The sequence below is a fragment of the Panicum virgatum genome, chromosome 1N, assembly GCF_016808335.1.
Source record: "Panicum virgatum strain AP13 chromosome 1N, P.virgatum_v5, whole genome shotgun sequence".
NCBI classification, from domain to species: Eukaryota; Viridiplantae; Streptophyta; class Magnoliopsida; order Poales; family Poaceae; genus Panicum; species Panicum virgatum.
In genome coordinates, this window is record NC_053145.1 from 52,431,812 (window position 1) to 52,456,052 (window position 24,241).

Sequence of the window (24,241 nt, forward strand, 5' to 3'; positions counted from 1 at the left end):
CCTCACTCTTTCTGTAAGCATGGGGTAATGACTGATTAAGTACTCTAGATAATTGTGTTATCACTAGTAATTGCTTTTATTACGATTTTTAGGAGATATAATTATGTTATTATTTTTTTTAGAAAGTGTCCGAGTACGTATTTCATTATGAGGGAAGCAATAAGACCAGTACAAATCTTAATAGGCAGAAGCTATTAAGGTGGTTACAAAGCGCCACCAAGCAAGTGGCAGACGACCCAACATTGAAGCAAGAACAACGGGGGACACAAAGGAGCCGACAAACCTAGACACGACCGCAATTGAACCTACTATATGAAACACGAACATTAAAAGAGTGCAAAGGTTACCAAACTCAAAGGTGGCAAATCATCCACTCGACGAGCTAACCTAGGCAACAAAGCATCCGCTCGAAGCGACTAACAACTTGCACGACCACAGCGGCAAAGCATCAGCCAGTGACGAGGGGCGACAAAGTGTCCGCCAGCGAAGAGGGGCCACAAAGCATCTGCCAGATGACAATCTTGGCAACTGGACAAGGTGGACGAAAAAGGCAAAGGTAGGCCCAGAAGCATAAACTCCCCAAGGAGAGCTGACTACCACCACCAGGTTCAGGCGAAAGAGGGCTGACCAAGGCCGCGATTGCAACGGCAACCAGTAGATCTTCCAAGGTGATGCCTCAAAGGAGGGAGTGGCGCCACAGGTGCCGCCATTTTCCGACCAGTGGTCAAGGCTTTTGCTCGGAAAGCACACCACAAGTAGATCATGGGCTTTCCGAGCAAAAGCCTTGACCACTGGTCGGAAAATGGCGGCACCTGTGGCGCCACTCCCTCCTTTGAGGCATCACCTTGGAAGATCTACTGGTTGCCGTTGCAATCGCGGCCTTGGTCAGCCCTCTTTCGCCTGAACCTGGTGGTGGTAGTCAGCTCTCCTTGGGGAGTTTATGCTTCTGGGCCTACCTTTGCCTTTTTCGTCCACCTTGTCCAGTTGCCAAGATTGTCATCTGGCAGATGCTTTGTGGCCCCTCTTCGCTGGCGGACACTTTGTCGCCCCTCGTCACTGGCTGATGCTTTGCCGCTGTGGTCGTGCAAGTTGTTAGTCGCTTCGAGCGGATGCTTTGTTGCCTAGGTTAGCTCGTCGAGTGGATGATTTGCCACCTTTGAGTTTGGTAACCTTTGCACTCTTTTAACGTTCGTGTTTCATATAGTAGGTTCAATTGCGGTCGTGTCTAGGTTTGTCGGCTCCTTTGTGTCCCCCGTTGTTCTTGCTTCAATGTTGGGTCGTCTGCCACTTGCTTGGTGGCGCTTTGTAACCACCTTAATAGCTTCTGCCTATTAAGATTTGTACTGGTCTTATTGCTTCCCTCATAATGAAATACGTACTCGGACACTTTCTAAAAAAAATAATAACATAATTATATCTCCTAAAAATCGTAATAAAAGCAATTACTAGTGATAACACAATTATCTAGAGTACTTAATCAGTCATTACCCCATGCTTACAGAAAGAGTGAGGTCAGTTCGCAGCTGGCCCTTTCATTTCATGGGCCCGTCGCTCTCCGCCGGCGCCGAAATTTTTTTTCTCCGTCCGACGTGTCCGCCTTCCCCGAACTTACAATGGCTTACCGCGGCACGGAACGGACCGTACGCTTGGCTCGTTGCATCTCTGGCGGAGCCACGGAGGGGAGGGTACTGCAGAAGGCATGCGCTCTGCCAATCTATGCTGAATGTCTTCATGCATCATCTGACTGAAAATTTACAACGCCGTAAAATCCACCTGAACTCCGATCAAGTAAAGAATGGCGGGCTTGCGTCTCTATAGAGAAGTTACCAATTCCAAGCATCGTTGCTCACGACACGACGATTCTATGCACGGGACTAGCTCAGATTGACAGACGTTGCTCATTCCCTACCTATAAATAGGCAGGGATCTCAGGATCAATGCCCCCAGCTCACCCACACAAGTTACAACAATACAATCACAAAAATGACTTCAACAGCCAGCCTCCTCGTGCTTGCTCTGGCAGGCATCCTGCTCGTCACCTTCCCAAGCCTCTGCGCCGGCACCATCGCAGCTCATCACCTCTTTGCCAAGTGCCGCCCGAGCGGCTCGTTGGAGGGGCCGAGCACGGGCCACATCTGCGGGGAGTGCTGCAAGCCCGGGCACGTCTACCCGAAGTACCAGTGCTCGCCACCGGTCACCAGAAACACCAGGGCCGTCATGACGCTCAACAACTTTGAGGAGGGTGGTGATGGCGGTGGCCCGTCGGAGTGCGATAACAAGTACCACCTGAACACAGAGCACGTGGTGGCGCTCTCCACGGGGTGGTATGCCAAGGGCAAGCGTTGCGGCAAGAACATACGGATCAGCGCCAAGGGTAGGTCCGTGCTCGCCAAGGTAGTGGACGAGTGTGACAGCCTGCACGGCTGCGACAAGCCACATGCCTTCCAGCCGCCGTGTGAGCCCAACATTGTCGACGCGTCCCAGTCCGTGTGGGACGCGTTGGACATCACCGGTGACAATGTTGGCGACTACCCTATCACTTGGTCGGACGCATGATGAGTACTTGATCTCTGGCCAGACTGCATCCTCACTTTCTTTGAACTAAAACAACTACCTGTGTACTACAGTTTTTTGAGTTCTTCGTGAATGTTTTGAGTGTTCTGTGTGTCCTGAATGTCATGTTGTACCAAATCTGTTTTAATGAATAAACAAAGCATGGGGAAAACCCTGTTCACTCAACTTGTTAAACTGCGAGATTCTTCTTCCTGATGGTTTTTAAATTATGTCTAGAGGTTTAGTGTTCAGTTGTGGACATTTCTGTTTCACTCGAATTGCTACGCTGATAGACTATTTTCTTTCTAGTTTATGTCATGAGCCCTATCGTTGTTCATTTCATCAATTTAGACCATTGGTCTAATTGAAGCATATCGGACTCGCTGGGCAGAGGTATAAGGGTCAATTGGACTTCCTCAGAAAAATAAAGCTGATTGGTGGATTGCCCGACCACGAGTTTCCTCTCTAGCTTTTGGCCGATTTCACTTCAACCCATTATGTATCATTGTCGTACCGCCTAGACCCATACTTTGTGCCCATTTGATATGGCTTATTTTAGCTTCATTTCACGCAAATCGAGGTACTATAGCATGAATCCGTTTATAAGTCAGTGATAAAATAAAACAGAAGCCGGGTGAAACCAGTTTTTCCCTTCAGCGGCCTTGGTTTCACCAAGGAAGCCATTTTAGCGTAAGGCCAGGGCCGGCCCTGTAGTATAATCATCCGAGGCAACCGCCAGGGCCCATGATGCTAAGGGTCCCCAACCCAATATACTTCTACTAGTGTGTGCGCGCGCGCGTACGATGTGTACACACACACACACAATCAAACAAGCAAGTAGCCGTACAAGTTCACCCAATCACCATTTCCTTTGTTCTTATCAATACAAATCCATTCTTTTTCTTCCATCATGCATTTTGCATTTCACAGTTTCTCCCACCTAAAACGTGTGCACCCCTTGATGGCTAAGAAAATAGATTAGTCTCCAATTGATTAGCCTTTAGTTCCTTATGGTATGTTTGCTTCATTCTTACCTTCTTACCTTCGCTGGTCACAATTCGTAAGAAAACAAGCTAAGCACAAGATGTGGACCACCCGCAGAAGCTGTACGTCACGTGCTTGCATTGGCTGGCATCCTGCAAGTCACCTTGGCAGGCCGTTGCAGCAACGATGCCGACCACCACCAGCGAGGACTCGCCGACAGACAGGTGCCAGCCAGCGGCACACTGCGGCTGATCAATGCAAGGGCGTCCCCTCGTGCGACGAGTGCTGCAAGGCCGGGCGGGCTTACCCCACATGCGCGTCCTCGCGGCCGGCCACTGTGAGCACCAAGAACGTCATGATGCTCAACGGTGTCGAGGAAATGCGGTGACCCGTCGCAATGCGACGGCGTGTTCCACTAGAAGGAACACGTGGTGGCGCGGTCGTCCACAACGGTGGTACGCAAGGGCAGGTCATGCTCGCCATGTCGAGGATGATTGCGTGACTCCCTCCACGGCTACGACAAACCATATGTCTACCTAAATTATTATTATTATTAATTAGAGGTTCCATTGAAGCCTCCATTCTAAAAAAAATCTAAAATAACATCATAATCTTCAGATAAATTACCCATACTCACCTATAATATTATAAAAATAATACAAATAACTCATAAATCATGTATATAAATTATCAAATTATATCATTATTAAATAACCCCTAAATCAGAATCCAAATTATATAATTATATCAAAATATTGAAGTGTATAATAAATTAGTATAAAAATATTACCCTAATATGTGTCACCATGTAATCATGTACGATAAAAGATATAAGAATATCAATTCACAAACAATTGGTTCAATTAAATATATATCTAACACATGGAGGTATGATGCAAAATAAAATCTATTGCGACTAGATAATAATAAATATGTATTTTAGAGTATGTGTTAGTATTTAATATGTGAAATGGACGTAAAATAGATAATGATAATTATTAACTGTAAGTCTTATTTTTATATTAATTCTAATTAGCCCGTGCGGAAGCACGGGTTGATAGGCTAGTATAACAAACTTATGCGTATTTGCGTACATGTTTGTGAATATTTCTGCTATGTACTATAGATGCTACAGAGTAACACACTTCAGTCACACACCACGCATATCAGAGGCTTGGATAGGGATGGCTGCGGATGAGAAACCCGGTGGGGGGCAGGGGAACGTACCCGCGCCCACCAGGGTTGAAATTCCCCACCACCCGACCCGCGACTCGTCTCGGGTCTCAATTTCTCCCCATACCCGTCACCCGCATGCATAGTGGGTACCCATTGGGTGACCCACCCTCGAATAACAAACGCGAGACGAAGTCCCTAGCTTGGATTTACAGCGGTAACGGCAGCGAGCTGGAGCTCGGTGCTCCTTCTTTCGGCGGTGGCGGGCTCAAGCTGCCAGCTCCAACCACCAACGCCACCACCAGCAGGGGGCATGATTCACGGGCACGGGCTCGAGCCTCGAGTTCCAGCAGTCGAGCTGGAATAGGGAGGGCCGAAGAGGGGCGGGGCGTTGAGTGTCAGCGGCGTGCGTTACACCCCGGCGGCGAGCAGGAGCACGACGCCCCTTCTTTCGACGGTGGCGGGCTCGGGCTCCCGGCTCCAACCAGCGACACCATTAAAGGCAGCAAGGGCGGCGAAGGCCGAAGTGGGGCAGGGAGTAGAGTGCCAGATCCAGAGGCCAAAGTCCCTGGCGGCGGCTGGGTGGAGGGGTGGCGGGATTTGGATTGGGGTGGCTGGTGGGGAGTTTAGGTTAGGGTTTTTGGTAGATATATATACACAGGGTTTGGAAGCTGGGTCCACATGTCATACTAAAAATGATTGCCCCAATCGAGTAACGGGTCTAGCGTGTGAAAGAATGTACCCGCATCCGCTTCACCCGATGGGCGAGGAAAATACCCGTTAGCAAGCCCGTTGGGGCAAAAACTGCCCATACCCGCACCCTAATAGGGTTTTTACCCACGGGTTATCGTGTTGCGGGTCCCCATTGCCATCCCTAGGCTTGGAGCCTATGTTTCCACTAGGATTATGGAATCCATATTTTGGATGGTGGATCATGTGGGAAGCCTTATGGCACTACTACAAAAAAAGTTTGTAGGGGCGGGTGAAAATATATTTTTAGAGACGGGTACCACACCCGCCCCTGCTTTCCACAGCTAAAAATAGCTGTTTGCAGGGGCGGGTGCGGTACGCGCCCCTGGAAACCAATTTGTAGAGGCCGGTGACCCCCTCACCTGCCCTTGGAAACCAATTTGTAGAGGCGGGTGACCCCTCATTCGCCCTTAGAAACCGATTTAAAAAATAAAAAAAACACACCAAACGGTGCTGGCACGCGGTGCGGCGGTGGTCGGCGCCCTTGCAACTCTGGTCGACCCACACATCTTGCTCCGGCGTGTCCAGGAAGAGCTTCACGTCTGCCTCTTGCTCGCTCGAGCTTGACCTGGCCTCGCACCTTTGCGTCGGTCGGAGCACCGCCGCTGTGCCTCACACAGGACAGTCTCCGCCGACGTCCTTGCCGTTCCTGATGGCCACGCCGCCACCGCGGGGCCCATGATGCAGGTACGGCCGCCGTCGCTCGCCAGTCCGCTATTATATTGTGATCCAAATTCTGTACAAGAAAAAGGCCAACTTTCGACGGAGCGGAGCGGAGGCCCACGCCAAATGGTCATGATGAGTGGGTACTTGATTCTGTATGTTCCTTTCATATCTGCACTAACAGAGATTGGTTCAGTTCCTATGAGTCTTTGTTTTGCAGAACGGTGATTTTGTGCGCATGGGAGATGATAACCCGTGTGAAATTGTTGGCATCGACTCTGTTCAGATCAAGATCCATGATGGCATGATTCGCACATTGAAGAATGTGAGGCACATAACAGGGATGAAAAGAAATCTGAGCTCGTTGATCACTCTTGATAAAGAAGGACTCAAATACACCGGTTCAGGTGGAGTTGTGAAGGTATCTAAAGGTTCTCTTGTATGTTTGCTGGGTGATCTCAATCTTTCAAATTTATATGTTCTCAAAGGTTGTACTTTGCATGGTTCTATTTCTGCTACTGCTGTTACTAATGCTGAACCTAGTAAGACTGACCTTTGGCATATGCATCTTGGACACATGAGTGAACTTGGTATGGCAGAATTGATGAAGAGAAACCTGCTGGATGGCTGCATTCTGAGTGGCAAGAAGTTCTGTGAGCATTGTGTATTTGGTAAGCATAAGAGGGTCAAATTCAATACCTCTGTTCATACCACAAAAGGTACACTTGATTATGTTCATGCTGATTTATGGAGTCATTCTCGTAAGCCTTCATATGGTGGTGCTCGTTATATGCTTACCATTATTGATGATTACTCTAGAAGAGTCTGGTCTTATTTTCTGAAAAACAAAGATGATACTTTTGCTGCTTTTACAGAGTGGAAAGTCATGATAGAAAGGCAAACTGAGAAGAAGGTCAAAGTGCTTCAGAATGATAATGGTGGAGAGTTCTGTTCAGATGCTTTTGATGATTATTGTAAAAAAGAAGGCATTGTTAGGCATCACACCATCCCATACACTCCGCAATAGAATGGTGTGGCCGAGCACATGAACAGGACCATTATCTCGAAGGCTCGTTGCATGCTGTCAAACTCCCGCATGAACAAGCGTTTTTGAGCTGAGGCTGCTAATACTGCATGTTATTTGATCAACAGGTCGCCTTCTATTCCACTCAACAAGAAGACTTCTATTGAGGTATGGTCTAGTACACATGCAGATTATTCACACTTGAGAATTTTTGGCTGCACTGTTTATGCTCATGTTGATAATGGAAAATTAGAGCCTAGAGCTATTAAATGTCTGTATCTTGGTTATGGTTCGGGAGTCAAAGGATATAAATTGTAAAATCCTGAAACTAGAAAGACTTTCATGAGCACAAGTGTTGTTTTCAATGAGTCTGTGATGTTTACTGATAGTTTGTCCACAGATAATGCTTTAGTTGAGAAATTGCAGCCACAAGTTAGTGTGCAGGTGGGGCTTATGGATGATCAGAAAAATGAAATTGTTGGTAATGATGTTTCAGATAGTGTTCTTGATACTGTTCAGCACTCACCTCTAGTTTCACAATCTGGTTTGCAGCACGAGAAGGATGTAGATTTAGCTATTGCTCTTCGCAAATCAAAGAGGAGTTGTGGACCTCCAAATCATTTAATTGAGGAGTGTAATCTGACTTATTATGCTTTGAGTTGTGCTGAACAGGTGGAGGATGCTAGTGATCCAGCAACGTATTCTGAAGCCATTGATTCTGTTGATAAGAAGAAGTGAATCTCAGCTATGCAGGAGGAGATGCAGTCTCTTAAGAAGTATGGCACATGGGAGATTGTGAGCTTACCTAAACAAAAGAAGCCTGTTCGCTGCAAATGGGTCTTCATAAGAAAGGAGAGTTTGTCTCCTAGTGAACCTCCAAGATTTAAGGTAAGGTTAGTGTAACACCCCGGTGTTAATTTTGTGCTTAATTTGCTAATCATGATCCTAATTTGGTCATTAGAGTTAATTAAGCAAGCATAGTGTTCATCAACTTAGCTATGTTCGATCTTATTTTTCTCCCTAATCCGAGCTCCAAATCAACTTTCGCCCAAAACAAAAGTTGTAGATTTTCTCTTCCTCTACAACTTCTATTTTGGTCAAATTTCAAGTCTCTATATAAAATTTTGAGTTCTGGACGGTCATAATCGGGGTAAAATGTTTCAAGCATGGGCACTGTGCTCCCCTGTTCTTTCCCGTACGCTGCCCATACCACGACCCGGCGCCGACGACTCCACGCGTCACCGTGCCGGCGATTCTCGCTCTCCGTGCGGGCGTCCTTATCCTCTTCCCGAGGCCGCGTTGCCCGTTCCCGAATCTTCTCAAGCTCGCCTCCTCGCCACCTCCTCTGTGCGCTCGCTGGCCGCCTGCTCTGCACGCCGCGCGCGTCCCGTTCAGCCGCGCGCCATCCGCCTGCCTGCGCCCATGCCGCACCTGTGTCGCTGGCGCACGCCATGCGGTGCTCGCCCTGCCTTCCAGCGCTGAGCCATGGCCGCCGCGGCCACAGGCCGAGCTCGCCACCGCCGCACGCCATGGCCGCCGCCTCGCCGAGCTCGCCGTGGAGCCCTCGCTTCGGCCTCCCCCCACCCAACTGAATCCGTTAGCGAGCTTCCCCGTCTTCCGCGGATACTCATCGGCCCGGCCACCACCACCCAGGACCTCCGGTGCGCCGCCGCCGCCGCGACCAAAGCTCTGCCGAGCGCCGCCCCAAGCTCTGCCATCGTCGATCTCCTTCATCGACGCTTCTCCCCGACAACAAACTACCACCGGAGCTCTGCACGTGGTGAGGAAGCCCCCGGTCTCGTTTCCCCTCTCTCTCCTGCACCCGTGCCTCAGCAATTGCTCGCCGGAGCATCATGCCCGCACCCCGCCACCGACGGGCATGCTCCGGCCGTCTCCTCGCCGTTTTGACCCCGCCATCGCCTTCCCCATGCTATCCTCTCCCTCCCCGGCGTTTTCCCCACCCGAACCGGCCCCGGAGCGCCATCCACGGCAACTCCGGCATTCCCGCCACCGCACGTCGCCGACTGCCGGCGCCCCGCGCCGCTCGCCCGCCTGGAGCCGCCCCTGAGCTGCGCGCCGAGCCGCCAGCCGCCCGCTCGTGTCTAGAGCCGTCGAGCCGACCGCCCACTGAGCCGCAGCCGCGCCTGAGCCGAGTCGAGCCGCCTCAACCCTCGGATCTTGATCCAACGGTCTAGATCAGATTTAGACCGAGCCAACCAGAGCCGTCCCTGGTGCTTTTGCAAAAGAGACCCTATGTTTCTTTAGAATCAACCCGCAGTCCACACTAGTTCAAAAGTAATTCCAGGAAGGTCCTTTTCTTTCTGTTTTAGCCCCTGAGCTTTTTGAAAATAGAACCCGCCGTCCAGGACCCTCCTTTTTGCTATCTAGCCCCTGGATCTAACCTTTATTTATGTTCTAGCCCCCTCATTTCTTCAGATCCAGCCCCTGGAAGCTCTGTTTTTTCGCAATCAAGTCCCCAGAACCTTGTTTTAGCCATATCTTCCTCGTTTTAGCTCCGTTTAAGCTATTTCTTGTTGCGTTAGTTTTGTTTTAGCGTAAGCCATCTTTTAGTAGTGCAGTTGTGTCATGGTTCCTGGTTTTAAAATTAAATATAGATTTAATTTGATTAATATTCTCTCATCTAGTTTTTCTAATTACAAGTTAATTAGATGTTTACTTTGGTTGTCATAACTAGTGTTAATATGCTTAATGCTAATTTAAATGTGTTGTCTAATACTTTGTCTAGTTCCTAACTATAGTTTTCTTTTATATTGTTAGGTAAATCCTTTTTCTGCATGTGCACTTTTCAGAAATATATTTTGTTCAGTTGTAGGTTATTCCAACTCTGTTATGATCAGTTCGTAGGTTGCTTTTGTTGGGCTTGCTGAAGTTAATTGTTAGTAAAATAAATTGTTCTATTTGTTCTTCCTTGCTTTATATCCTTGCTTAGCCTTTTCTAAGCAAGCTAGTAATGCTTTTTAGTAGGAAACACTTCAGGCTAAAATAAATTGAACCTGAACTCTCGTATTGTAGCACCAACTCCTTTGCCTTTTGAACTTGGTTGTTGTATTCACTCGATAAATGATTGCCCAGTCATGTCTTTCCTTTAATTGCATTGCGTTTGCATCATTGCATATCATTTAGGTACACTAGATGTGCGACATGTGGAACCGGAGGGCAATGTTGAAGCCGAGCCAGAAGATGGTGCACGGGTGGACCAATCCAGAAGACGGAAGGACCGACTGGAGTGCATGCTTGGGCTGGGATGATGTCAAGCCGGTGCAAGATTACAAGCTAACTAACTGACTTTGTTTCAAACCCAGGCAAGCCCCGGAGCATAACCCTTAATTTCGGTATTCAATGTTTATTATATAATTATTGTGCATTTCCATTTCTAGGAGTTGATTGAAATCGTAGATGCATGATCCTTAGGTTTCCTCAGTTACTCTACTAGTGTGCAGGTCGTTAGTACTTCCATGCTTAATTAGGAATCGGTAGAAGTCAAGTGATTCCTGTCACTCACGAGCTATAGGTCCTTGTTACTTATGGTAAAGTGGTTTGAGAATGAATATGTGAGAAAAGAAGAATGGAGACCGGGAGGACAGAAATTGGATTATGGATATGGAATGTATGGAAAGTGGACCTCCGCCTGTGTCGATTGAGGACCGTACCGTTGTTGGCACATTGATCGATGATTGAACAGTACTAACCACATGCCGGAAGTAGGAGGTAGTCGAAACCGGTAAGCTGTAGACCTGAATTACAACGATAGCTCGAACTGCGACCTGCTACTCTGGGAGTGGAATGATGGCGGGTGTTGGAGTGTATGCCGCCTCCGGGTACTCCGGGAGTTCACCGAGAGGGGCCCTTCACCCGGGTTTTGGCAGGCGTGGTTTAGGTGTCGTGGTAATGACGAGAACAGTTGACGCGTGTGGCCCGGCGTGGTTTGCATGTGTCGTGTGAGTTAGGTCCACCTTGCGAGGTTAAATCGGATCGATTCGCCGTGACTCGCGGTTATGAAAGCCTTCATCTCTCTGTCACATCGTAATAAACCAGTGGAACGAAAATGGCAATGTGATGAGATATGTTTGGGTTACTCTTGAGAAAAATATAACGTGATACACCATGTTTGCTCTAATTGTTATGCAAACCTAGTTGATATTTTTATATTAAATTTGAGCTAAAATATTGAAAGTAAGGATCCACTATTAGTCGCTTTCAAGCAAAAATAAACTTCAGAGCCAAAAAACTTTGCATGTCTAGATAGTGGGCTAAGTATACCCATGTCGGGTAAATCTTGCTGAGTATTAGTAAACTCAGGGTTTGTTGTTACCCTATTTTCAGGTAGCTGTTGCTGGTTGGAGCTAACCAGGGTTCACATTGGTGGGCTCGATGTGACATCCTCCCGTCTTCGTAGTATCGTGATTTTTGAATCAAACTTCTATTTAAATTCCGCTGCTTTTTGAACTCTGATATTTTTAGATAAATTCATTTTGTTAAGCTCTATTTTGTAATTTAAATGTGAGAAACTTCTGTTTGCATGTAATCATCTGTGCTCGCCTTCGGGTGAGACTTCCAGTGTTTTTTGATCCTTAAACCGACAAACGTCCGGATTACACCATTTTAAGTGCACAGTAACTTGATTAACCATTAAGATGATAGATAGCGCACTTAAAACCGGTTTAATTTGGGCGGTTCTGCTACAGTTAGTTGCAAAAGGCTTCAACCAGATTTCTGGTGTTGATTATAATGATGTGTTCTCTCCAATTGTGAAGTATAGTTCAATTCAAACTTTCTTTAGTATTGTTGCTATGCATGATCTTGAATTTGAGCAGTTAGATGTGAAGACTGCATTTTTGCATGGAGAGCTTGAGGAGAAAATATACATGGATCAGCCAGAAGGATTCATAGTGCCAGACAAGGAGAATTATGTTTGCAAATTGAAGAAGTCCTTGTATGGTTTGAAACAGTCTCCTCGTCAGTGGTATAAAAGGATTTATTCATTTATGTTGTTATATGGTTTTAAAAGATCTGAATATGATAGTTGTGTTTACATTAAGATTGTTGATGGACCACCTATATACTTGTTATATGTTGATGACATGCTTATTGCTGCCAAGAGCAGAAAAGAAATCACTACACTAAAGAAATTATTGAGTAGTGAATTTGATATGAAGGACCCTAGTGCTGTTAAGAAAATTTTTGGTATGGAGATTACTAGAAATAGAATATCTGGTTTACTATTTTTTAGTCCGCATAATTACATTAACGAGGTTCTTTAGTGTTTCAATATGCATGATGCAAAACTAGTTAGTACTCCTATTGCATCTCACTTTAAATTGTCAGCCGCTCAGTGTCCTAGTTTTGATGAGGATGTTGAATACATGTCAAAAGTCATATATTCTAGTGCTGTTGGTTCTTTGATGTATGCCATGGTTTACTCTCGTCTAGATTTATCATATACCATGAGTTTGGTTAGCAGATACATGTCTAATTCTGGTAAAGAACACAGAAAGACAGTTCAGTGGATTTTCAGGTACCTCAGAGGGACAGCCGATTCTTGTTTGAAGTTTGAGAGAACTGATCAGGGACTCATTGGTTATGTGGATTCAGATTATGCTGCTGATTTGGATAGGCGTAGGTCACTCACAAGATATGTGTTCACTGTTGGCAGTTATACTGTGAGTTTGAAGGCTACTTTACAGTCTGTTGTTGCTATGTCTACCACAGAAGTAGAATATATAGCTATTCCTGAAGCGTGTAAGGAGTCAGTGTGGCTGAAAGGTTTGTTCGCCGAGCTGTGTGGAGTTGATTTTTGCATTGATCTATTCTGTGACAGTCAAAGTACTATTTGCCTCACAAAAGATCAGATATTTCATGAGAGGACAAAATATATTGATGTCAAGTATCATTATGTTCGTGATGTTATTTCACAAGGTAAACTAAGAACATGCAAGATCAATACTTATAATAATCCAGCTGATATGATGACTAAACCAGTTCTTGTAGCTAAGTTTGAGTTATGCTCAAGCTTAGTTGGTTTAACAGCATAACCCAAGAGACTATTTGGCGCCAGAAGTTCTTTTCTTTATTGTGTTCAGACGATGATGTGATATGCTACAAAATGAAATTTGTCTCAAGGTGGAATATGTTATATTGTGATCCAAATTTTGTATACGAAAAAAACCAACTTCTAATAAAACAGAGGCCCATCGCCAGGAGGCTTGGGCTAGATTAGAATTTGCTCCACAGTTTATTATTTCTCTTATAAGCCGCCGCTTGACGTTGTAAATACACACCCGATATAGTGAAGTTCTTGCTAGCTGTCGCCCGTAATTTTTATCCTTCGCATTGGATCTTTCTATTCTTTGTCGTTTGTTTCGTCGTCACTTCTAACATCCGCCGCAGCTCATCCAGGCCGCCGGCGCTTGCCAGGCCGCTGCCAGGCTCGAGCCCCCGTGGCCGCAGCGGCCTGCCTCGCGCTGCTTGCTCCTCCTTCCTGGTTCGAGCTGCACGTGCGTCCTTCCTGGTTCGAGCTTGCTCCATCTCGGGACGCTACGTGGAAGCACACGATTCAAACATCAAGCAAACGTCAAACTTTCTAACAAATAATACTCCCTCAATACTCCACTGATTCAAACAAAATTTGAGCCATAAATGCACGGTCACAAGATCTAATAGATCCAGGAAAAAGATCGCGAAACAATCAAGAAACCACTGTGAATCGAGTGAAATTCCGAACGTCTGTTCTAAGAACGTGATTTTGGGAAAACTCAAAACCCAAGCCGATTTGTGAGAGATTCGAGGAGGGATTAAATCAAAGATGCACACAAAAATCCTAGCAACAAAAGCCCTCAAACAATTTCATGAATCCGCACTGAAATCACCAGCTTCAGCGCGCCCAGCGCAGCCACGCACTCACCGGCGACCCGGGCAAGCTCACAGCGGGGTCGCGCGCGCCGGTACCCACCCGCCGCCGCTGAAGCTCCGCGCGGGCCGGGCCCCCTGCCTCCTGCGCGTGGCCGCCGGCTCACAGGAGAGAAGGATTGTTCGGGAGAGATAGAGTTTCGGTGAGAGGAGACGCAGATATTTCGAGAGTGAGGTGAGAAGATAAAGGCCAGCTCTGACAAGGCGCGTGCGCTGGGTTCGAAATTTTTAATGCGTGCCGACTGAGTTTTCCAGGGCCGGCCGGTGACATCACCCGTCCCTGAAAATCAGTTCTTTAGAGACGGATGGAGGCATCACTCGCTCCTGAAAATGAGTTCTATTTTCGGGGGCAGGTGGTGCCGTCACATGCCCCTGAAGATGCATTTTCAGGGGCGGACGAAATGCTACAGTATCAAGATTTTTTTGTAGGAACAGGGTACATTTGCACCCGTTCTTGGAAAAAAAATGAGACATCTCTAGAAATCGTTTCTGTAGTAGTGTGGTAAATGTCTAAAGGTTCAAAACATATATGATTAAGTTATATATCTGTTTGGCAAAATGTATATAGGTGGGTGTGGGTTTGTTTGTTGGGTTTGGCTATCAGTGCCCTGTGCCCTTAATTGTCCGTGGGCCGAGTAGACAGAGTCGATGTCAGTGGGTAATTTTCCATCAAGTTTTGTGAGTAGTAGTGTAGAGGTAAATGTGATCATGATACAACGAACTGGGTAGCGTTGAGCTTCTTCAGAACCCCGCTGCTCCGGTTTCGTTTCTTCGTGGCACGACGCTTGGCTATATATCACTCGCAGATCAAACCATCAAACCTTACGTTAGGGAGCTTCAGATAAACAACCATCAGGCCCATTGTGAGGGTGTGCGAGGTGAGGCTGTCTGCACTCGTTATACTCTAAATCTATCCTCTAAAAGTAATATTATATTCTAGTCATCAATATTCTCTTATCTATATTTAGTTTCCCTGCATACATTCATCCTCTATATTCATCATCTATACCAACTACTATCTGTGGGGTCCACACGATAGAATTATTTTCTCTTTTTTTTCCCTCCCACCCCAATCTCTCTCCTCACTCCCGGCCTCCTCTCTCTCTCCCACCCGCCCCCTCCCCTGTTCCGGCCAGCGGCCGTCCTCCAGCGGCGCCGCCCCTGCCGGCGGCTCCGCTCCCCTCCTGACACCAGGCAGCGAGGCTCCGCGGCGACGGGCGAGTGGGCGGCCGGCAGCACGGACGGCGGACCCTCCTTGCGGCTCGGCGGCCAGTGAGCGCGAGGCGAATGCGCCAAGGCGGCCGGCTGCCCTCCTCCCTCCCCATCGCCTCCCTCCCTCTTCTCCATGCCGGCAAGCTCGGCCACGACGGTGAAGACCATGGCCGCAGCGGTGTAGGCCGCACGAGATCCGGCCTCCCTACTGCGCCGGCCGTGCAGAGAGGAGTGGCCGCGGCGGGCCGACCACGGCTCGGCGCAGCGGAGAGGAGCGGCCGTGGCTGGCCGACCGCGGTGCGGCGCGGCGGAGAGGAGCGGCCTCGGCGGGCCAAGCGCGACGACAGGCGGAGCACGCGGCGGCCAAGCGCGACGGCAGGCTAAGCGGCGGCGAGCCAAGCCACAGAGGTGCGCGCACGGGCGGCCGGCTGGAGCGCCGTGGGCGGTGCGGAGGCGACGGCGGCTCGCCCTTCCCCTGCTCCAGCGGTGTCGACGTCGGGCGCGCGACGGGCAGCGCGGCGCGTGGATCTCGTGCTCACGCGCGCGGGGTGCGGCGGCGGCGGCCACGGTGGCAGCAGACGCAGATGACATGGCCGCAACTCTACGCCGGGCACGGAGCTCGCGCGCGTGAATGAGGACGGCGTGGCGGCCGTCCAGCGGCATCCGGGCATGGGAGGAGGCGGGGAGGAACTGTCGTAGGCGGGCCCCTCCTCCCTCGCCGGCGGCGGCCTCGTCCCTCATCGAGCTCCGCCGGCCTCGTCCCTCTTCCTCCCTCGGGCTCCGGCGGGGCCTCCTCCCTCGTGCACGGCGGAGGCCATGGTCGAAGCTCGGGCTCGGATCTGCGCACGCCGGCCGAGCTCCGCGGAGGCCTTGAGCGCGGGTCCATGGCGGCGGCCTCGAGCGCGTGGACCATGGCGGTGGCCTCCTCGAGCTGCAGCGCGAGGCGGGGCGGAGGTGCGCAGGTGCGGCGGTTGGGGACGGCGCGGGAAGGACGAAGGGCCCCGCCTCCGGCAGGATACCGGGTCGTCCGTATTGCGCTCTATTCGCCGTTTGAGCGGCCGTCCGGGACGAGTTGTGAAATTTTCAGTGATATAAATTGCTCTTAGATTTACTATATGAATGACATCTTTTAGTAGAACACTAGAAAGGCCCGCGGCTTTGCCACGCGGGACCCGTATTCCGTGACGTAGTAAGTAGTTGATGCAAACTATAGTTGATGCATCTAGCAGTTCCCGTCGCTTTGTTATTTTCGTATAGATGTCGTGGTATATATTTTAGGCATTTTGTATTTATTGTGGTAAAAGAAGGGGTGAAATAATTAATTACGGAGGGCGGTGGTGCGGAGCATATGTAGTTGTGAAAACATGACCTAATTAATAGGTGTGATGTTTTTTAAAAATTTTGTGGATATATTAAAATATATTGCGCTATTGTAGAGGTAGCATGAGAAGCTATAGAGAAATAGTAGTATAATATTACATTTTAATAAAATAAGATATTATGTTGATCAAATTATGAAAGTAATTGTGGTCAAAGGAGTGGTAAGATAATTAGTTAGATACTTAATGTATTATTGAAATAATTTTGCAATTAATAGTGTGTTATTTTTATAATGAAGCGGTGGATATACTAAATGTATGCGTTATTGTAGAGTTAGCATGAAAAGCTATAGAAGAACTGTGGCAATATTATATTATTAGCAATTTAAAATGTTATGTTTGGGTCGACCATTGCATAACTTGTCGCTTCAACTACCATCTCCTATCTTCTCATTTTTTTTATTTTTTCTATGTGCGCCATTCTTTGTTTGTCTTCTTTTTTTCTTTTTTCCCATCTATTTTTTTTCTTTTACTTTTTTCCTTTTCCTTCTTTTCTTTTTCTCCTCTCTCTATTTTCCTCTTTTCCCCACCATCGGCGCCTCCGACTCTCTCTCTCTCTCGCAGCTCCTCCTCCTCCTCCCTCTCTCTTTCTCCGTCCGCGGAGGTGAAGCACATCCTCCTCCTCCTTCTCCCTTTCTCCCCTACTCCCGCGCCGCCCTTTCCGCTGGCCCGCCTCCCCTATTGCCGCCGCCGGCCTCGGCTCCCCTACTCCCGCCTCCTCTGTGCCCTCTCTCCCCTGGCTCGGGCGCGGCGGCGTTGGGCGCGAGGGCGAGGACGAGCAGGCGGCATTGGGCTATCTCGGCGGCGGGATCGGGCCCTCCGGCTCCCTCCATCGCTATCCCCTGCGCGGCGGGCTGGCGGGCGACCGGAGGGGAGCGCGGCGGCCGGAGCGGAGGCGGCGGCGGCGCGCGCACGGCGGGGCTCGGGCGGCGTCGGAGTGGGTCCGCGGGCCGCGCGGCGGCGGCCAGCGCGGTCGAGGGCTGCGTGCGCTGCCGTTGTGCCATGCTCCCCTCCCTTCCCTCGGTCCCTCCCCGTTCTCTCTCTCTGTCTCCCGGGCTCGGCCGCGGCGGCGGTGGCCGCGAGGGTGAGGACGGCGAGGACGAGTAGGCGGCGGCAGACCATCTCGCCGCCTTGTTCGGTCCTCCTGCTCCCTCCATCCCCATCCCCTGCGCGGTGGGCGGAGCAAAGGCAGAAGTAGCGGCACGCGCACGTCGGGTCTCTGGCGGCAGCCCTCGGCCTCGCCGCGTCCAGCCGGATCGACCGCGATGATTTTTTTCGATGACGTGGCCTGCTTCTCCGCTCACCTTTTGGTCCAGGAATCGTAGTTAGAGATGAGATCGGTAAAATATTTATTTTTCTTAACTTTAATATCATATATACTTATAAATATAGTATGGAATAATATAAATTGAAGTTACGTAATTATCTTGATAAAATTATTTTAGGGCCTATTTTAATTTCGCACTGGGCTCAAATTTCTAGAGACGGCCCTGACGCGGCAACGTAGCTAAATATCTCCTCCAAATCCTTATAAGCAATCAAGTACATGGTAATAACATAATTATGTCTCCTCAAAATCTTAATGAGCAATTACTGGTAATAACACAATTAACTAGAGTACTTAATCAGCCATTATCCCATGCTTACATAAAGAGTGAGGTCAGTTGGCAACTGGCCCTTTCATTTCATGGGCTGGTCGCTCTCCGCCGGCGCCGAAACTTGTTTCTCCGTCCGACGTGTCCGCATTCCCCGAACTTACAATGCTGGTTGACCGCGGCACGGAACAGACCGTACGCTTGGCTCGTTGCATGTCTGGCGGAGCCACGGAGGGGAGGGTACTGAAAAAGGCTTGCGCTCAGCCATTCTATGCTGCATATGACTGAAAAATTACAAAGGTAAAATCCACCTGAACTCCGATCAAGTAAAGAATGGCGGGCTTGCCTAGTAAAGAATTGCGGGCTTGCGTCTCTATAGAGAAGTTACCAATTCCAAGCATCGTTGCTCACGACACGACGATTCTATGCACGGGACTAGCTCAGATTGACAGACGTTGCTCATTCCCTACCTATAAATAGGCAGGGATCTCAGGATCAATGCCCCCAGCTCACCCACACAAGTTACAACAATACAATCACAAAAATGACTTCAACAGCCAGCCTCCTCGTGCTTGCTCTGGCAGGCATCCTGCTCGTCACCTTCCCAAGCCTCTGCGCCGGCACCATCGCAGCTCATCACCTCTTTGCCAAGTGCCGCCCGAGCGGCTCGTTGGAGGGGCCGAGCACGGGCCACATCTGCGGGGAGTGCTGCAAGCCCGGGCACGTCTACCCGAAGTACCAGTGCTCGCCACCGGTCACCAGAAACACCAGGGCCGTCATGACGCTCAACAACTTTGAGGAGGGTGGTGATGGCGGTGGCCCGTCGGAGTGCGATAACAAGTACCACCTGAACACAGAGCACGTGGTGGCGCTCTCCACGGGGTGGTATGCCAAGGGCAAGCGTTGCGGCAAGAACATACGGATCAGCGCCAAGGGTAGGTCCGTGCTCGCCAAGGTAGTGGACGAGTGTGACAGCCTGCACGGCTGCGACAAGCCACATGCCTTCCAGCCGCCGTGTGAGCCCAACATTGTCGACGCGTCCCAGTCCGTGTGGGACGCGTTGGACATCACCGGTGACGATGTTGGCGACTACCCTATCACTTGGTCGGACGCATGATGAGTACTTGATCTCTGGCCAGACTGCATCCTCACTTTCTTTGAACTAAAACAACTACCTGTGTACTACAGTTTTTTGAGTTCTTCGTGAATGTTTTGAGTGTTCTGTGTGTCCTGAATGTCATGTTGTACCAAATCTGTTTTAATGAATAAACAAAGCATGGGGAAAACCCTGTTCACTCAACTTGTTAAACTGCGAGATTCTTCTTCCTGATGGTTTTTAAATTATGTCTAGAGGTTTAGTGTTCAGTTGTGGACATTTCTGTTTCACTCGAATTGCTACGCTGATAGACTATTTTCTTTCTAGTTTATGTCATGAGCCCTATCGTTGTTCATTTCATCAATTTAGACCATTGGTCTAATTGAAGCATATCGGACTCGCTGGGCAGAGGTATAAGGGTCAATTGGACTTCCTCAGAAAAATAAAGCTGATTGGTGGATTGCCCCGACCACGAGTTTCCTCTCTAGCTTTTGGCCGATTTCACTTCAACCCATTTATCTATCATTGTCGTACCGCCTAGACCCATACTTTGTGCCCATTTGATATGGCTTATTTTAGCTTCATTTCACGCAAATCGAGGTACTATAGCATGAATCCGTTTATAAGTCAGTGATAAAATAAAATAGAAGCCGGGTGAAACAAGTTTTTCCCTTCAGCGGCCTTGGTTTCACCAACGAAGCCATTTTAGCGTAAGGCCAGGGCCGGCCCTGTAGTATAATCATCCGAGGCAACCGCCAGGGCCCATGATGCTAAGGGTCCCCAACCCAATATACTTCTACTAGTGTGTGTGCGCGCGCGCGTACGATGTACACACACACATATTAAGCATCCAATAACTCAAACAAGCAAGTAGCCGTACAAGTTCACCCAATCACCATTTCCTTTGTTCTTATCACTACAAATCCATTCTTTTTCTTCCATCATGCATTTTGCATTTCACAGTTTCTCCCACCTAAAACGTGTGCACCCCTTGATGGCTTAGAAAATAGATTAGTCTCCAATTGATTAGCCTTTAGTTCCTTATGGTATGTTTGCTTCATTCTTACCTTCGCTGGTCACAATTCGTAAGAAAACAAGCTAAGCACAAGATGTGGACCACCCGCAGAAGCTGTACGTCACGTGCTTGCATTGGTTGGCATCCTGCAAGTCACCTTGGCAGGCCGTTGCAGCAACGATGCCGACCACCACCAGCGAGGACTCGCCGACAGACAGGTGCCAGCCAGCGGCACACTGCGGCTGATCAATGCAAGGGCGTCCCCTCGTGCGACGAGTGCTGCAAGGCCGAGCGGGCTTACCCCACATACGCGTCCTCGCGGCCGGCCACTGTGAGCACCAAGAACGTCATGATGCTCAACGGTGTCGACGAAATGCGGTGACCCGTCGAAATGCGACGGCGTGTTCCACTAGAAGGAACACGTGGTGGCGCGGTCGTCCACAACGGTGGTACGCAAGGGCAGGTCATGCTCGCCATGTCGAGGATGATTGCGTGACTCCCTCCACGGCTCCGACAAACCATATGTCTACCTAAATTCTTATTATTATTAATTGGAGGTTCCATCGAAGCCTCCGTTCTAAAAAAAATCTAAAATAACATCATAATCTTCAGATAAATTACCCAAACTCACCTATAATATTATAAAAATAATACAAATAACCCTTAAATCATGTATATAAATTATCAAATTATATCATTATTAAATAACCCCTAAATCTGAATCCAAATTATATAATTATATCAAAATATTGAACTGTAATAAATTAGTATAAAAATATTACCCATAATATGTGTCACCATGTAATCATGTACGATAAAAGATATAAGAATATCAATTCACAAACAATTGGTTCAATTAAATATATATCTAACACATGGAGGTATGATGCAAAATAAAATTTATTGCGACTAGATAATAATTAATATGTATTTTAGAGTATGTGTTAGTATTTAATATGTGAAATGGACGTAAAATAGATAATGATAATTATTAACTGTAAGTCTTATTTTTATATTAATTCTAATTAGCCTGTGCGGAAGCACGGGTTGATAGGCTAGTATAATAAACTTATGCGTATTTGCGTACATGTTTGTGAATATTTCTGCTATGTACTATAGATGCTACAGAGTAACACACTTCAGTCACACACCACGCATATCAGAGGCTTGGATAGGGATGGCTGCGGATGAGAAACCCGGTGGGGGGCAGGGGAACGTACCCGCGCCCACCAGGGTTGAAATTCCCCACCACCCGACCCGCGACTCGTCTCGGGTCTCAATTTCTACCCATACCCGTCACCAGCATGCGTAGTGGGTACCCATTGGGTGACCCACCCCCGCATAACAAACGCGAGACGAAGTCCCTAGCTTTGATTTACAGCGGTAACAGCGGCGAGCTGGAGCTCGGTGCTCCTTCTTTCGGCGGTGGTGGGCTCAAGCTGCCAGCTCCAACCACCAACTCCACCACCAGCAGGGGGCGTGATTCACGGGCACGGGCTCGAGCCTCAAGTGTTAAGCAGTCGAGCTGGAATAGGGAGGGCCGAAGGGGGGCGGGGCGTTGAGTGTCAGCGGCGTGCGTTACACGCCCGTCGGCGAGCTGGAGCCCGGCGCCCCTTCTTTCGACGGTGGCGGGCTCGGGCTCCCGGCTCCAACTAGCGACACCATTAAAGGCAGCAAGGGTGGCGAAGGCCAAAGTGGGGCAGGGAGCGGAGTGCCAGATCCAGAGGCCAAAGTCCCTAGCGGCGGCGGCTGGGTGGAGGGGTGGGGGGATTTGGATTGGGGTGGCTGGTGGGGAGTTTAGGTTAGGGTTTTAGGTAGATATATATACACAGGGTTTGGAAGCTAGGTCCACATGTCATACTAAAAATGACTGCCCCAATCGAGTAACGGGTCTAGCGTGTGAAAGAACGTACCCGCACCCGCTTCACCCGATGGGGGAGGAAAATACCCGTTAGCATAGGCCCGTGGGGGCAAAAACTGCCCATACCCGCACCCTAATAGGGTTTTTACCCACGGGTTATCGGGTTGCGGGTCCCCATTGCCATCCCTAGGCTTGGAGCCTATGTTTCCCCTAGGATTATGGAATCCATATTTTGGATGGTGGATCATGTGGGAAGCCTTATGGCACTACTACAAAAAAAAGTTTGTAGGGGCGGGTAAAAATATATTTTTAGAGACGGGTACCACACCCGCCCCTGCTTTCCTCAGCTAAAAATAGTTGTTTGCAGGGGCAGGTGCGGTACCCGCCCCTGGAAACCAATTTGTAGAGGCGGGTGACCCCCTCACCCACCCCTGGAAACCAATTTGTAGAGGCGGGTGACCCCTCACCCGCCCTTAGAAACCAATTTAAAAAATAAAAAACACGCCAAACGGCGCTGGCACACGGTGTCGCGGTGGTCGGCGCCCTTGCAACTCTGGTCGACCCACACATCTTGCTCCGGCGTGTCCAGGAAGACCTTCACGTCTGCCTCTTGCTCGCTCGAGCTCGAGCTGGTCTCGCACCTTTGCATCGATCGGAGCACTGCCACTGTGCCTCACACAGGACAGTCTCCGCCGACATCCTTGCCATTCCTGATGGCCACGCCGCCACCGCAGGGCCCACGATGCAGGTACGGCCGTCGTCGCTCGCCAGTTCGCTGTTATATTGTGATCCAAATTTTGTACAAGAAAAAGACCAACTTCCGACGGAGCGGAGGCCCACGCCGAACGGTCATGATGAGTGGGTACTTGATTCTGCATGTTCCTTTCATATCTGCACTAACAGAGATTGGTTCAGTTCCTATGAGTCTTTGCAGAACAGAGATTTTGTGCGGATGGGAGATGATAACCCGTGTGAAATTGTTGGCGTTGACTCTGTTCAGATCAAGATCCATGATGGCATGATTCGCACATTGAAGAATGTGAGGCACATACCAGGGATGAAAAGAAATCTGAGCTCGTTGAGCACAATTGATAAAGGACTCAAATACACCGGTTCAGGTGGAGTTGTGAAGGTATCTAAAAGTTCTCTTGTATGTTTGCTGGGTGATCTCAATCCTTCAAATTTATATGTTCTCAAAGGTTGTACTTTGCATGGTTCTATTTCTGCTGGTACTGTTACTAAAGCTGAACCTAGTAAGACTGAGCTTTGGCATATGCATCTTGGACACATGAGTGAACTTGGTATGGCAGAATTGATGAAGAGAAACCTGCTAGATGGCTACATTCTGAGTGGCAAGAAGTTCTGTGAGCATTGTGTATTTGGTAAGCATAAGAGGGTCAAATTCAATACCTCTGTTCATACCACAAAATGTACACTTGATTATGTTCATGCTTATTTATGGAGTTCTTCTCGTAAGCCTTCATATGGTGGTGCTCGTTATATGCTTACCATTATTGATGATTACTCTAGAAGAGTCTGGTCTTATTTTCTGAAAAACAAAGATGATACTTATGCTGCTTTTACAGAGTGGAAAGTCATGATAGAAATGCAAACTGAGAAGAATGTCAAAGTGCTTCGGACTGATAATGGTGGATAGTTCTGTTCAGATGCTTTTGATGATAATTGTAAAAAAGAAGGCATTGTTAGGCATCACACCATCCCATACACTCTGCAATAGAATGGTTTTGCCGAGCGCATGAACAGGACCATTATCTCGAAGGCTCGTTGTATGCTGTCAAACGCCCGCATGAACAAGCGTTTTTGGGCTGAGGCTTCTAATACTGCATGTTATTTGATCAACAGGTCGCCTTCTATTCCACTCAACAAGAAGACTTCTATTGAGGTATGGTCTGGTACACCTGCAGATTATTCACACTTGAGAATTTTTGGCTGCACTGTTCATGCTCATGTTGATAATGGAAAATTAGAGCCTAGAGCTATTAAATGTC

General features: G+C 48.6%; 3 protein-coding genes across 3 annotated transcripts; 2 read left to right on the top strand and 1 right to left on the bottom strand.

The window, feature by feature from the left end:
- The first annotated feature begins 1,959 nt into the window (after positions 1–1,959).
- On the top strand, positions 1,960–2,739 carry LOC120656571 (putative ripening-related protein 2). Its single transcript, XM_039934696.1, has one exon. It carries the CDS (start codon positions 1,984–1,986, stop codon positions 2,554–2,556), a length of 573 nt encoding a protein of 190 aa, XP_039790630.1. The 5' UTR covers positions 1,960–1,983; the 3' UTR covers positions 2,557–2,739.
- Positions 2,740–17,306: 14,567 nt separating this feature from the next.
- Positions 17,307–17,669, bottom strand: LOC120653652 (bcl-2-binding component 3, isoforms 3/4-like). Its single transcript, XM_039931350.1, has one exon. The coding sequence runs from the start codon at positions 17,667–17,669 to the stop codon at positions 17,307–17,309; it is 363 nt and encodes a 120-aa protein (XP_039787284.1).
- Positions 17,670–18,778: 1,109 nt separating this feature from the next.
- LOC120656570 (putative ripening-related protein 2) lies at positions 18,779–19,560 on the top strand. Its single transcript, XM_039934695.1, has one exon. It carries the CDS (start codon positions 18,805–18,807, stop codon positions 19,375–19,377), a length of 573 nt encoding a protein of 190 aa, XP_039790629.1. The 5' UTR covers positions 18,779–18,804; the 3' UTR covers positions 19,378–19,560.
- Positions 19,561–24,241: the final 4,681 nt, after the last annotated feature.